Raw genomic sequence first — 15302 nt, forward strand, 5'->3', positions numbered from 1 at the left:
AAATAAACACACGGCACTTTCACTAATTCACACTTGCTTGCCCGTGTGACGTACATTTGGCAACTTACCTCGACTATGGACCCCGTAACCACAGCTGAGCTGTTTTGCAAAGAAAATGCAGCTGCATGAATGCGTGTTTGGCAGCTTTGTAGTATGGTACATGCCTGTGGCTAACCTGATTTCATATACTGTATATGTGGTCTGAACATGTCTTAGAAAACTGAGTCTAGCTGCGTTTGTGAATGCCCCCTTTAACCCCCCTTTTTTTCCTGTCCTTTAACTTTTAAACTGTTATAGCTGAGTAATCAAATAAAGTTCCTCTTGGTCAGCAATCTGCAACCAGTGCCAAAGTGCCTTCCTCAAATGTATTTTTCAGTGTAATCCAGCCCTTAAGCCATTTTGTCAGCCCAGTTTAACCACTTCATCATGGAAGCAGGAAGGACAACTTCCTGCTTCCATGGAGGTGATACATCACCGCTATACGGGAAATATATAGGTAGGTTTAATTGGCATCCCTAAAGTGTCTGTCAGTTTTGAGTTCCAGATACCTGTGGAAATTAGTTTGGAAATCCAAGACAAGTCGTTGTTCCCAACCATTATCTGTGACCTAATGACATTCAAATGAAAAGCCTTCGATTAATGAATCTCTCATCAACGACTTCAGTTCTTAAAGCTTTGCATATCTTAAACCAGTTTTCATAAATTCAAATGAACAACAAAGGAAATAAAAACTTCATTCAGTTTCTCTGCAACTGATTTACTGGCAACTTCATATCGTAGAAGATATGTCAATATTAATAACATTTCGAGGCTTTGACAAGGCTTTACTCTGGTTTCTCTTCTTACGTTCCAACCACCATGACCCTGAGCATCACCACAGCGGTATTTTGGTTACTTTCTGGTTAGGCCTCCAGCACGCTGTACAGCTACACAGTAATCTACCAGCCTTCCCACTCCTACGCCCCTGAGTACTTACATAAAACTCGAAGAAAATGCGTTAAATGCATTGCACGTATATATATAAATATGTGTGAATGTGCGTGTGTCTGTGAAGGCGTATGCATGTTTGTGTGTTTGTGTGCACCCATTTGTACATGTGTGTACATGTGTGTGTTTGTTCGTGTGTGTACGTGTTCCCAGCACAGTAAACCGAATCAGTCGTGTGAATCAATCATTTTTGGGGGGGTCCAAATCATTTCCTGACTTACTGGAATTTCACACTGATGATGCTTCTTGGTCTCACTGATAGGAAGGAAACCTCAAACCCCTCCTCTTTGAGATACAAAACTGGGCAGTTGCTGCACATCTTAGCAAAACAGGAAATTTCATGTTTCCTCTGCTGCTTATAGCAACAGCTTGCATCACAGTACTTCTGCATATCTTCACATACAAACACACATACACATATACGCCCACACACGCTCACACACTCACCAAGTCAAGTCCCAGAGCGCAGCCACATTTTTTACATTGGGTTATCAGGATGAGGGCCTTGTTTTAAACCACACTTCACTGAACCGAGCAATCTAAAAAAAACAACAATTGACCTTTTTCTTTTTTAGATACTTCATATACTCACACACCTTTTCGGTAAATGTATTTATTTCAGATATGTATTCGGCTACATTTCTAAATAATGTACTGGACAAAATACAGTTATGGTGACATCAGTAAGACGTTGGCTTCAAACACTTCTTTTTGATGGACTTTTGTAGCAGTGTGGGCTTAAAGGTGAGGAGAACAATGATAGAGACTCCTGTGAAAAAAAGAAAGACGGGGACAAACAGCAGAATGTACCAAAAGATCGACTCCCCGTCATCAAAGCACAAAAACGACTGTGGATTCTCCACTCTGTGTGTCCTTAGGAAGAGATCCTTGCATGTGATGGCTGACTGTTCGACCATGTGGATGGTGTTTGTTGCTTCAAATGTCCTGAACCATTCGGTCTGGCAACAGTTGAATTGATTTCCTGTGAGGAAAATAGTCTGCAGCTTTGGGGCTAATGCATTAGCCTGACCAGAGGGGATGGTAGAAAGTCTGTTGTCCCTCAGATCAAGTACTTTCAGGTTGAGGTTTTGAAGTGAATGGGGAAGATGTAGCAGAAAGTTCTTTGAAATGTTTAAAGACTTCAGACTCTGGAAATGGGAGAAGTCAATGTCTTGTATGTGAGTGTTCCCTAAACCTAGATGCTGTAATGTTGTGCTAAGACTTTGTATTGATTGATGGATGGTTACTCCGGGGTTATCGGATAGCTCCAAGTGCGTTAGCGACAACCCCGCAAATGCAGTGTTTGGAATTATTTTAAGGTTGCATCCTTTAAGGTAAAGCTGTCTCAGGGACATAACATTCTTCCAATTCATGCAAGTTGAATTAGTGTGCATACTGATCTCAGCTTCCTCAGAAAGGCAAATGTCAATGTTGTTGTAGCTGAGATCCACCGACCGGATGCTTTGCAGTGAGGAAAATAATCCCATGGGTACCCACTTAAGACCATTCAGGCTCAGGTTAAAGTATGTCAAATTGCCAAGAGTGGTCAGAGTAGCTTTATCCGCTGAGATCTGGCTTAGTTCATTGTTGCTAACATCCAGCTCATACAAGCTACGAGAGAACTGCTCAGATGTTAGATTTAAGGTTCTCAGGCAGTTTGTGTGCATTTGAAGTCTAGACAGGGTGGGCATTTTCTGGATGAATCCTTTAGGGAAATACTCCACAGAGTTCCCTATCAGATCTAAAGTCTCTAGAGAGGATATATCACCGTGAAGGTTTTCGTCCCACAACTGAGCGGTCACATTATTGATGTCCTTGTTAAAGTTGTAGAATTCCACAGTTTTTGTTGAGTTTGGGAACATATCGTTGTCTGCTAAGTGTTCGTAGAATTTAATGGCGTTGTGAGACAAGTAAAGGTACCTTAAATTACTCTGGCTGGGCAGGAAAGGAAAGAAAAGGAGTTTGTTGTCTGATAAATCGAGAGTCTCTAGCTGGAAAGTGTCGTTGAGGTCTTGCCTTGAGATGAACCACTCAATGAAGTTGTGGCTGACATTGAGGACCTCCAGCTGAATCATGTGGAAGTCAGTGAGACAGGGCAGATAGTTAAAGGCCAAGTTGAGTCGCTGTAGCTTTGGACTGCTGTCAAAAGCATTATCAATCTCAAAAATCAAATTCCTTTGTAGGTCAAGTTCTTTAAGCTGGTGCAGATCCCTGAATGAGGCCTCATCCACTCTCAACAAAAGATTCCCAGAAAGATTGAGGTACTCTAGTGACGTAAGATTATGAAGAAGCAAGTCAGCCATTTCATCTGTAAGCTTATTCTCAGAAAGATCTAGCGCTATAAGACCTGATAGCTTTCTTAATGCAAGGCTGGTTTCTTCGTAGCTGTTATAAAGACTGTTGTTTGCTAGATTGAGGCTTTTTAAAAGTTTTGAGTCTTGAAAAGTGTTCGATTCTATTTTACTCAAATTGTTGCAAGCTAAGCTCAGGGCGGTTAGTGAAGGGTAACTGAGAAGAGAGGCATTCTGTAGTGTTTCAAAGAGGTTGTAGTTGAGCTGAAGCTCTTCGATGTTTTCTGGAAGTCCTTCAGGCACAGATGTGAGCTGACCATTATTGCAGCAAGCCGTTTGTTGTATCTGCAGAGGAGGTAAAAAAGCACATGATTTAACACTTGCATACTGGTTGCCACTTTGCAGTGTTTCGGCTTTTTAAAATTCTGGCAGAAGCTGGATTTCTTTCTTGCACAGCAGATACATTTTAAGATCGTCATGAATAATATCCATGTGCACTTAAAAAATTTTATTGTGGGAAGATTACCCTCTTAAATTACTTCTCGTGTGGTTATTTGTAAACTATGCTAGCATGCTAAACTAAGCTAATGAGCATTGCCTGCAGTACATTAGCGTCTTACTGTTAGTGGAAGCATTTTAGCCTTCCTGTGTTTTGGGATTTAACTGAAAGTACTGTTACCCACTGTACAGGCTCACAGAAAAACATGGTGGGCTGTAGTTTCTTATTCTGGTAGGTCATACCACAGCTTACCAAAACTTCATTATTTCCTTGACAGATCACTTTTCCATTAGCATTCTGAGTCACTGGACCACTCTAAAAATACTTTCTGGCGATACGGCTTTAAAAAAAAAATGGAAGTTTTCAGTTCAAATAACTTATCATTTTTCCCCTCTAGGAGTTTTATTGGTTTTATTGCTTTAGATGTTTCATTTCTAGAATCATTCATATTTATATTAATTTATATGACTGATAAACACTCAACAAGAGAGATTTAATTTCTTTCTCATAATCGACATCCGCTTCCAAAACCCTGCATCAGATATTAATATTCACAAGTTTAGACTTTTTGTGGCTTATTGAAAAGTCATTAAATCATTAATACAGTGTAGGAATGTGCCAATGGATTTAATCTGGATGGATTTTGATCTAACTAAAGTTATAAACCACATATACAGTGTGCTTTTAGAAGGTGGGTCCTATTAGGGACTGGATCTTTGGTAATAATACAGAACTTTCCATATTTCAGTATCATTACTTGATGCTTTTCTTGTTTGCACATTTATGTTTGAGTGCCTTAGGAATAACTTTTTTTTTAAGAAATTTTAGCTTTGTAGTTGTCTTACCAAAGTCACTTTTTAGTTTTAACTAAGCCAAACATGAAATCGTTTGGCCTTTTCCATGTGATACATTGTGAAATTTCCTCAATATTCCTGAAACTTGCTCGGGAAAAGCTAAATGAAAGAAGAGCGTCTTACCAACTGACATCGACGGTGCTGCGGATGACTCGAGACTGGCGTCAGCGTTCTCCACATGTGCAACAAGCAGAGAATGATGGGTGTGAGCCTGTGGACTGGCATTTTCTCATCCTTACTGTTGAGAACACAGAAGAAGAAGAAATGTGTGAGCCTGTTTGTGTCACATACTTTTAGATTTTTTCCCCTTTGCTGAAGTGAGCAGGAGCTGGTTGTTCGATATAGGCCTGACAATGAGCTGTGATCTTCCTCTGTTTTAAACTATAGTTATTACTATTTGTATATGGTGAAAAACCTTGTATGAAAAATGTATCTTTATAAACTTTGTCTTAAAATGAATATTTGTGTCTGAAAATGGACGAAAGCAGCTTGACATTAAAATGCTGAAGCAGACAGAAGGTCAGAGAGCAGACGGGGAGTTTACAAATTCAACTTTAATAGCCGAGATTCATTTTCACAATTATTTAAAAAGCTTTGATAGTGTAAAAGTCTATAAGACTATATTTGACTGTCTCAGGTGAGAGTCGAGCTCATCATTTTTTACAATCTACTCATATCTAAATGAAAATTTCTGTAAATAGTAAGTACAGTAATATAATCCTTACAGAGTTTACGTCAACGTCATGTACTCGGTTTCATTTTTATTATATGTGAATAACTCAGATTTTTAATTTTTGACTTACAGTCTGTCTCCAGATGTTGGAGGTGATGGCGTATTTTATCCTGAAAACATCTGCTGTGTACATTTTGCAAAAATTTCCCAGATTTCAAATCAGACCACTGCGTGACTCACTGCATGATGAGGCCGTGCGTTTCTTTTTGGCTTGCATGTGTTGTTGGCCTATCCATTATAACGCAAGCATGGTTTCTAAAGAACACAAAGGTTTTCTTGAACATTTTTTATGTTTCTTTATTTGTCTAACCGATTTATTACCATTTTTATTTATTTTTTATTTTGCATCTGTGTAGCTCACATTGAGTAACTGTGCCACCGCTTTCATTATGATTTCTAAACTATGTTCCTGGGGAAGAAGTTAAGCTCATGGAAGAACATATCTTTGCAGAATCTTGCTTTCTCTATCTGATGCAGCCTATCTTTTTTTATTAATAAGACCGTGCACTGTGTTAAAAAGACACACACACTTACTTTGCGCTTGCATTTATGCGCACTATATGTTTACATTCATCAGGCAACATCTAAGTGACTCAAACATGGTCTGAAAGCTTTTATGCTGCGCTCACATTCGTTTGTCAAAGCGGTGCGCTGGTGTATGCACACATAACACTCAGAAAATGGAGCGTATTCAAAAACAGATGATCGTTAAAGTATCTTGCTCAAATGCACCGACTGCAAAATGACCTTAAATTTGGAATTCCTCATTTAGGCGATGCGCTTTGCTTCATGCAGCAGAACACCGTGCAATACAGAGTTCATTTACTTACACTGGTGGTTAGGTGTGGATTTGCCAAGCCACTGACGGTTGCTCCCCTGACCATATCGCTGGTTGATTCGCTGTTGCAGAGTGCGTTCACATGTGTGTCAAGTTCAGCTGCTCTCCCCTGCACTGACTGAAGCACAGATGCCCCTTCTTTACTATTCACGGAAGTAGGCAGGCAACGGAAACTGAGTCACATGGACAAGCTGCAATCAGGCAGGTTCTCAAGCTCGGGGCCACAGGAAGGCGAGTGCAGGCTCAACAGCTCTTAACCACCACTGCGCAAGTGTTTTCTTTCTCTTCTTTTTTTTTTTTCTTTTTCTGCTTCACAGCTTCACAGCAGAATAGCGTTATTATTCAGACAACTGATACTGGTAGCACAACTGCTACCACAAAAACCCAATGAGAACACACCCTTCACACCCTCTGCTCGTGCTGATCAGCCAAGCTCTCAAGAGGAAACCACTCAATGCACACACCCTTCCTGCCTTATTTTCGGCCTGTCACTGCAACAGACAAAACACACACACACACACACACACACACACACACATATATATGTATATGTAAATATATGTGTATATATATATCTACACACACACATAAACGGACATTTAGCGCTCTTTATAAAAACATACCTTCAACAGTTACAGGGATTCTGAGTCAGATAAGGCACAAGGGCTCAGAGCATAACTGCAGAAACTAAGCAATCTACTCTGTTTGGCTTTACTGATTTTATTTTCATTCTCCAGCTAATAAATGTACTAAGGTCGCTTTCAACATTTGCGAAACTCCAGCTGTTAGCTTGTATCTTATTTGTAATGATGAGTGGGTGCAAGAATGGGGAATTAGGAATCAGGAAGTGATGGTGCCTTCTGTGGAGAGTTGATTGGTCAGGCATTCCTTCCTGTTTTCACACAGGACGTCTCACTTCTGACTCTGTTGCAAGGTTGGGTGGCAACAAGATTTTCTGATCCATATGAGTATGTGTGGGTGCTGACTTTGTTGTTTGTTTGACACTCGTAAAATCGAATAAGGTGGCTGCTTATGAACTACGAGAAGCTCCCACAGGGCACCTTTAAAAGTTACATGTGATACATAAAAAAAGAGATTTAAGACTTGTTGTTCTTACTACAGAAACGCCTTTGCAGTTGAGATGAAATCTATTATACATTCACTGGCCATTTCATTAGGTACAGCTTGCTAGTGCTGCGTTGGTGCCTGCAGTGCAGCGTTAATTCTTCATCACACTGTTGCTGCACATCCAAAGGTGCTTGCTTGAACTGAGATCTGGTGACTGTGGAGGTCATTTGAGTACATTGTACTCACTGTTATGTTCAAGAAAGCAGTTTGAGATGATTTGAGCTTTGTGGCGTGGTCACAAAGGTCACATGGTCAGCAGCAATATTCAAAAAGGCTGTGACAGTCAAACCATGCTCAACTGACAGTAAGGGGCCCAAAGTTGTCTGATGTTGGGGAACCCGTGTGAATTGTAGCCTCAGTTTTCTGTTCTTAGCTGTGAGGAGTGACACCCAGTGTGGTCTTCTGCTGCTGTAACCCATCTGCTTCAAGGTTAAAGGTGCTGTGCGTTCAGAGATGCTCTTCTGCATACCTTGGTTGTAACAACACCTTCCTATCGGCTTGAAGCAGTGTAGCATCTCTGCAAACTCTATAAACCCTAGAGATTGTTGTGTGGGAAAATCCTGTTACCGACGTGACCTACAGTGGCTTTAGGTGCATCTTTACATGTGGCCTTGCTCACGTTCAGTTGTAGCAGCGTGCAGTGTGAGGCAGTGTGTGTCAGTCTAAGCACACTGGGTGAGAGCAGCTCCTGCACTACACTCACACAGTGTTGTGAACACGTGCAGTGCAGTGTGTGAGCACTGTTTTTTTTTGTCTGTTTCAGCAGCTGAAGCCATTTTAAGACATGGCACACTACTGATATTTGCATTCTATTTTTGAGAGCTGCGAAAGGGTTCTAGCAGCGGTGGTGTAAAAAAAAAAGTCCCACGAGTGTGTGTGTGGGTGTGAGTGTGTGTGTGTGTGTGTGTGTGTGTGGGGCAGGGTAGAGGGGGGATGTGGGCAGTTGCTATTTGACGAAACAAACGGGATGGAGACTTAAATGTAAACACTCGAACACTTTCTTAGTTTTTGAGAAAGTTTTTGTTTCTTTTGTTTCTTTGCTTAATTTCTTTAGATATTAAAAACAGCTTCTATAAATATTCACACAATTCCCGTCTTCCTGTTAACGCCTTCAGAGCATACGGCGCATACATCAGCGCACCTCAGTCTTCTGTTTAAGGCTGTAGGTTGTGAGAACAGATACAAGCAGCAACAACAGTTGACGTTACACTAATGTGGGAAACCTCTATCCTCTCGAGAGGCTTTGCTCCACATCATCAGGCTTTCTCTGTGGTGGGACGATATTTGCATTGCATGCAAAAAACCGTCACTGCCCTCTTGTGGAAACATCTCGAGGATCAGCGGCGTTTTCGTGGGCCCTTAAATCTCAGCTCTGTCGAGGTCTCCCACCAGTCAAACATTGCATCGGAGGGATTTGAGATGTGACCTTTGAGAAGATGTAGATGTTACTCATATTGCTAAGTCATACGTGTAAATGCAACTTCCCTTAAACCAAGGGAAACATAGATTTACATCAAAGTGAGGCACTGGCATCCACCAGGATTTAATTTCTATTGTTGAACTGATTTTAAAGGTTTTCATTCTCATAAAATCATTCCCACTTTAATTTAGTTCAGAAGTCCAACTTTTATTTTGACATTTAAGTTCATTCAAATGTTTATGTTTTTTCACATCTAGTTTCAGTTTGTAGCTTAGTTTTAGTTAACGATGATAACCTTGACTTTTAAGTTTTGGAGATGTTTTAAAGGAAATATTTGACAAATGGAAAGGTGCAGTACAGACACTCCTATAAGTCTATGCATTCATTTTAGTGACTGAAATTCCAGTATTTCATTATTATGTTAATGGCTGTACAGTCAATAAGCAGCAACTAAATAAAGATTTAAAAATGAATTAAAAATAAATTATATATAGTCAGTATCCTTTTTCAGATTCCCTATTAGATCGTTATGTGTGGACAAAACCAAGGTTAAGCAGTTATACAGCAGGTTTGATGGTGAACGGGAGGATAGCAGCCCTGGATACAGACAGTGAGACGTGCAAAGTAAAAGTATCAAGGATGGAGAAAGTGACTTTGATAGACAGTCCGGCAAACAGACATTCAAGGACAGAACAGAAAGTGGGGAGTATTAGCAGGTACTCTAACAGGCAAGCTGTAAACTGGAGCCACAAATTGGCAGACGTGAAGCAGCCAATCTCTTTGCCTTGGCATTACATAGACAGTCAATCATTCAATGAATTCTCTCCTTCACTGCTGAGACGCTGTCCAGCACTGAGAGGCTTTTTCCCTGAGTCACGCTGAGCTGATTTTAGAGCATTGCAAAACAATTTCTGTTGGCACTTTTTGAGATGTAAAATGTATCTTTTATTGCAGAGTTGCCTTTAAAGAAATACTGACAGAGAGCAGGAAGGCAGAACTCGACATCGCTGTCATGTCAGGTATGTTAGCGATGTGAAAACAGCATTTCACACCTTTACATTTACAAAAAAGAGAAAAGTCAAGCTTGAAAGGTTTTGTTTTGGACGAAACTCTCAGAGGAGGTTAGCTGAGGTTATGAGCAGTGCATTGTGGTCTTTAAAGATATTTCACTAGCCGGGCCCACGTCCTCATTTTAGTTTTGATGGCGTTTTAGTAGATATTAGGTGAATGCTTGGACATGAATTGAGCTGCGGTTTGGGGAAGGCCTCGAAGGGGACTGGCGACGGCTCCCGGGCCTGGCAGATCCCCGTGTACTAAATAGGAATGAAGAAGTTATAGAATTGAGAACAAGGAGGGAGGGTGGGGCACGTAAACGAGAATGAACAGTTTGCAGAACTGGGGGGAACTTATATAGATGACAACCGGAAAGAGCGTGTTTGGAGGCGTGGTCCCACTCCTGAAATTCCGATACATAATCTCCAAATCCCAACTTTCCCTTGGATATGTGGCTGTTTGTCTGAGGCCTTTTGCATGTTGAAATTTGAAATGTGCATGTTGTTCACTCACTAGCTAGACAGACAAGACCAAAGTGGTGCCTCAAAGTAAATCAACATGTTTAAGACATTACTCACACACTTCTCTTGAGATCCCACCACAGCATTTCAATCAAGTTGAGGTCTGGACTTTTTATTCTTTTGCTGCCATTCTGGTGTAGATTTGCTGCTGTGCTATAAAACATTGTTTTTGTCTCATCTTGTTTCATGTTTGACTCTAGAACACTTTGACCCCTCGAGGTGTTCATGGTTGACACAATGACAGCAATGTGCTCAGGTCCTGTGGGTGCAAAACAAACCCAAATCTTCACTCCTCCACCGCCGTGATTGACAGTTGGTGTGAGATGTTTGTGCAGATATGCTGCGTTTGGTTTTCTCCAAATGTGCTGCTGTGGATTAGAGGCAAACCATCTACACTTTGGTCTTGTCTGTCCAAAGGACATTGTTCCACGGGTCTTGTGGTTTGTTCAGATGCAACGTTGGAAGCCATGCTGCTATGTTCTTTTCAGAGAAGAGGCTATTTCCTGGCAAGCCTTCCAAAAAGCCATACATGTTCAGTCTTTTTCTAATTGTACTGTCATGAACTTTAACAGTTAACATGCGAGCTGAGTCCTGTAGAGTCTGAAATCCAGCTCTTATGTTTTTTTGCAGTTTCACTGCGCATTGCACGGTCTGCTCTTTAGGTGAACTGGCTGACAGGTCAACTCCTGGGAAGATTGGACTACACCTAAATAGTCCAGACATGCAAACCACTAAAACTTCTGTTTTTATAGAGCTGCTCATACGTACTGATCACTGATGATCAGCTAAAAGAGTGCATTTGATTAGCGTCACCTAGCTAATACTTACCTCCCCGATTCCTGTAGAAGCAGTTAGGATAGTCCTAGTTTTTCACAGGAATGGATATAGCCATGTGGAGTTTTGTGTCCCCACATGATTTTATGTTTTGTTTTTCTTATTTTGCTAATAATTTATTGCATAACTAAGTCATTAATCCTGGTAAAATGTTTTGTATTTATAATGGTTGATCTTGTATACTGGATATTGTCTTTGCAGCTTGTACCACATACTAATCAATAATACAGTTGTTATGGTAATTACCTGGCTCTTGTTAAAAAACAGAAGAGCCGAGTTTTTAGATTTGCAACAACACTTTGTGAAATAGTCCAATGGTAATAAAGCAATCAAACTTAATAATTTAAATGTATTGTTGTTTATTGTTAGCAGCTGAGTCTTTCGTATAAAAATTCAAGAAATCTGATAAAAGGATTTCCAGAGCGAACCAGCAGATTTTATTTAAACAGTTACTTTAGCACATTTAATGAAGCCTTGGAAAATTTTACTTTCATCAAAGTATATAGCCCGACATCAGTATCGCAGTATATTATCATTTCAGTAGCAAAACTGCTCAGGTTTAATGTCTGTGATGCAAAGTAACTGGAACAGGGCACGTGCCAAGTTACTGTGGATGCTTGATCTATTTTGTTTTTTTGACGAGTCGCTAGATAGAAACTCAAGTTTGGGTTCATATCCCCATGTGTGGTTGGTTAAAAACAACTTAATAGTACATGAAAGGTTTCCCTTTTCCCATGTTTTGATACCAGGCTTATCTTCTAAACCATGAATGAAAATCCACTTTTTCTTCAAGCAATATTAGCATAGCTTCTTTAAATATATAAGTTATTGTTCTAAAAAGCTGATTCTAAGAGAAATGTTTGTTTTTTAATGGAATAGCCCAGATATGCTAGTCTGTGCATCATAATCATACAGTTCATGGCTGAGCTTGGCAGCATGAGCAAGATCCTCTTGTCCAAGTTCCCTTAAAAAAAAAAAAAGGCCAACAATTATACAGCGCTTTGAATACTCCGGGAGAGTAGAAAAGCGCTATATAAGAATCAGTCCATTTACCATTACCAGTTGATCAATAGCTGACAGTGTGGTGATGGTCGATCTTTCAGACCACCTGCACTCTCTTCACTTATGCAAACAAACATCAAACCGTCTTTACTGTAGGAGTGGCACCATGTAGACTTTATTTTCAGGCTTTAAAATCACACAGTATCTATAGTACCATAGATAAAACCAGGAAATAAATAAATCGTAATACTACAGTAGCACATTAAAAAGACACATTTCATGTTACAGGTTTAGTTTCCACCGTTACTGAGTAAGTACTTGAAAGGGGGAGATGTTTCAGTGCATACGCAGCACAACAGTGCGCATGCATGGACTGCCACACACGTGCCATGGACGTGGCCCATGTGTCCTTGAGGTTTACCTACGCCAGAATGTTACAATACATCTCACATGTTTCATTTCACTGTAATGCAGTCATTCCACAATGCGTTTGTCCATTAACTCACATGTTAACGACTGTGTCACATGTTAAAAATGTTGCGTTAAAGTATTCGCCACTTGGTTTAGAGTAGCTTAGGCCTCCTTCAAGCAGACAAAATCTCAAGTAAATCTTCAGCACGAGTCCAAAATGCGTGACATTAAATTAAGTTTCCCCTGTAAGGTGAATAATAGAGTTCAGCAGCTAAACTGTAAAAGTGGACTTCTCCACGTAGATACACAAACAGTCCCTGCACATTCCTTTCCCCCTGTTGTTTGTCCAGTTTGGGAAAAAAAAAAAACTTCGCTTTTTTTTGGTGAGTCGAAGTAGATTGCAGATTGTTCTCTGTGTGCTTATGGAAATAAGGTTACTGTGTTTGGAAGAAATGTGACCACTTACCCTCCAAACCTTAAAACACTACAATAGGGAGGGAATCAGCAGTCTGTCTGCACTTGACAGGAACGTGTATGATTTCAGGGTGGCACAGGCTGATCTGCATCTAGCCGTCCAGAGGTTTTCCCAGGTACACCATGGTGACTTCAGTGTTGCCGTATACTGCAGACACAGCAGGGAACAGGCAGGTTTTGGGCAGTCCACGGAAAGCCACTCCGAGAAATTCAAAACCTCTCTCAAAGGCTAACGTCTTGTCATCCATGTCTAGAATCACTCGTATTCTCTCCCCGATCTGTGGACAGGCACGGTCACATCAGGAGTTATAATCATGTTTTCACTTGTACTCTTTACACAATTTCCTTTTAAAACGTCATTTCAAATCTCGACTCCTACCTGATATTTAGGTGCATTGTTACACTGGGGGAAATTCCCGTTGACTTCTCCGTTGTGAAGCAGGTTATTGTCGACCAGGTTCCAGCCCCAGCTCTGGTCATCGCTGCCCAAGAGGGCTACATAGCCCTGGCACTGCATCTGCGCCCGCTTCGTAGCGATACCTATCACTGCCACGGTGCCCAGGGGGCCCTCCCACCAGATTTCCCAGGCATGTCGCCCTTCCGAAAAGCCGATTTTGCCCCGCGCGCCGTCTGTGCTCTGGGCAATAGGGTTGCGGTGCAGAGTGAAGCCGTTCTTCTTCACGTAAACGTTGCGGGAGCAGTCGTGGGAGCTCAAAGCATGCTGAAAGGCCTTGAGCTGCACAGGAAGACAGTTACAGTTAACAAAATCACAGACACTTGCTGGGAAATCTAAATATTTGTAAGGGGAAAAAAGTTCTGTGAAGCATGCATACAGAAGAAGAGACATGCTACTCCACTTTCCATCTCGCAGGACGCTCATTGCACCATTCAGAGGTGCAGAGCTCAAATATTTTTCATAAGAATGTAGGTCGTGTTTCTAAAAACACTTTGGAACAAATGAATGAGCGTCCTTAGATTGACATTGGACACAGACAAGTTGTTCTCATTCAAACCTTACTTTCATGCCATCAACACTCCTATAAACAGTCTCCATACACAGACTGCTTAGAACAGGTTTTGTTCTATTATGCAACAATAGACTGGAGAGTCAATTCAATATGGACTCCAGTGATAAGCCCAATGGCAACAAAACATCTGCTCTACACCTGCTCAGTGTGATCACCAACTGAAAGACAATAATACAACAAGCAGGATTCAGTTTTATGCCCATTTATGTCTTATATTTCATTGAATACGTTAAAAAGCACTAGATTACGCTGACATTCAGTAATGTTTATGGCTACATTGTCCCTTTGTGTAAAGGCATAATCAAACAGGTAACCCCAGGATAGAGGGATGTGTACTGGTAAACCTACTTTGCCCTTGTAGGTGGGCAGGTTACAAAGGATGTCAGACCGCAGAGCCTCGTCGCTCAGAGTCCGGCTGCAGAGGCTGCGCCACACCTCGCTGTTTTCATCCGCCAGGATATTGTTCCAGTGCCAGCAGACCAGCGAACACCGCATCAGGTCAGTCAGCTCCAGGTAGGAGAAAACATGCTCCAAAACCCTCGCTGGTAGCCTCCCCGCCACCCCTGCGCCTCCTCCGGCTGCAGCCGCATATGGAGAGCCGGTGGAGCTGCAACTGGCTGCCGCTGCTGCGCCCAAGCAGGAGGAGCCTCCTCCCCCACCCGCCGCTCCAGACATTATGCCCCTGCTCTTCACCGACGACGCCAGCTGAGCGAGTAGTTTCACCGTACACCGCAAGACGGTTCCTAATATGAGCTCGGCAGCAACATTTTTAACCTGTGAAAAACCCACACGTAGATCGCGCTAAAACCACAACAGTATACGGACCCGACTCTTCCCACTTCAATGGCTGAATGGAAACGATGCGTCAAGGTCCTCAAAGGGCACGAAGCACTAATTGTCCCGTTGTCACAGAAACGCGAAAATTATTTCGGAAGAAACAGTGGTCAGTTTAAGAAGTAAGCAAAGTCTCCCGAGTCCGGAGACGACGAGATATTAGATAAAGCAACAGTCACGCTCAAGTCAAATAAATTTTACCGCCTGCAAGGACCGCAGAGCCGACATAATGAGTTCAAGGAGGGTTGCTACACAGTACTGTTGCAGTGTTGCGATACTGGACGTTACACCGCTGCAACGTCAAAAGTGTTGTGATTGTGTCGCAAAAAATACGAACCGTATTAAAAGACGATGCAGTTGTTTACCAATAAAAGGCGTTATCTGACCTGTTACGT

At 41.5% G+C, this 15302-nt stretch overlaps 2 protein-coding genes across 2 annotated transcripts; both read right to left on the reverse strand.

The window, feature by feature from the left end:
• Nucleotides 1-1584: 1584 nt before the first annotated feature.
• nrros (negative regulator of reactive oxygen species) lies at nt 1585-6421 on the reverse strand. The gene is made up of 3 exons (XM_005744893.2): nt 6195-6421; nt 4755-4869; nt 1585-3623 (listed from the first exon to the last, which is right to left on the reverse strand). Exons 2-3 carry the CDS (start codon nt 4854-4856, stop codon nt 1668-1670), a joined length of 2058 nt encoding a protein of 685 aa, XP_005744950.1. The 5' UTR covers nt 4857-4869; nt 6195-6421; the 3' UTR covers nt 1585-1667.
• Nucleotides 6422-12306: 5885 nt separating this feature from the next.
• Nucleotides 12307-15232, reverse strand: fbxo45 (F-box protein 45). The gene is made up of 3 exons (XM_005744895.2): nt 14422-15232; nt 13425-13781; nt 12307-13323 (listed from the first exon to the last, which is right to left on the reverse strand). Exons 1-3 carry the CDS (start codon nt 14746-14748, stop codon nt 13138-13140), a joined length of 870 nt encoding a protein of 289 aa, XP_005744952.1. The 5' UTR covers nt 14749-15232; the 3' UTR covers nt 12307-13137.
• Between the last annotated feature and the right edge of the window lie 70 nt (nt 15233-15302).

The sequence above is a fragment of the Pundamilia nyererei genome, unplaced genomic scaffold (genome assembly GCF_000239375.1).
Source record: "Pundamilia nyererei isolate P.nyererei 1_Seehausen unplaced genomic scaffold, PunNye1.0 scaffold00150, whole genome shotgun sequence".
In the NCBI taxonomy this organism is placed as follows: domain Eukaryota; kingdom Metazoa; phylum Chordata; class Actinopteri; order Cichliformes; family Cichlidae; genus Pundamilia; species Pundamilia nyererei.

Coding starts and splice junctions, on each gene's coding strand:
- fbxo45 (XM_005744895.2), bottom strand. CDS start 14,748: ATGTCTGGAGCGGCGGGTGGGGGAGGAGGCTCCTCCTGCTTGGGCGCA. Junction 13,782..14,421: donor TGCCCACCTACAAGGGCAAA/GTAGGTTTACCA, acceptor CTTCCTGTGCAG/CTCAAGGCCTTTCAGCATGC. Junction 13,324..13,424: donor ACAATGCACCTAAATATCAG/GTAGGAGTCGAG, acceptor GCCTGTCCACAG/ATCGGGGAGAGAATACGAGT.
- nrros (XM_005744893.2), bottom strand. CDS start 4,856: ATGCCAGTCCACAGGCTCACACCCATCATTCTCTGCTTGTTGCACATG. Junction 3,624..4,754: donor AGCACCGTCGATGTCAGTTG/GTAAGACGCTCT, acceptor CCTCCTCTGCAG/ATACAACAAACGGCTTGCTG.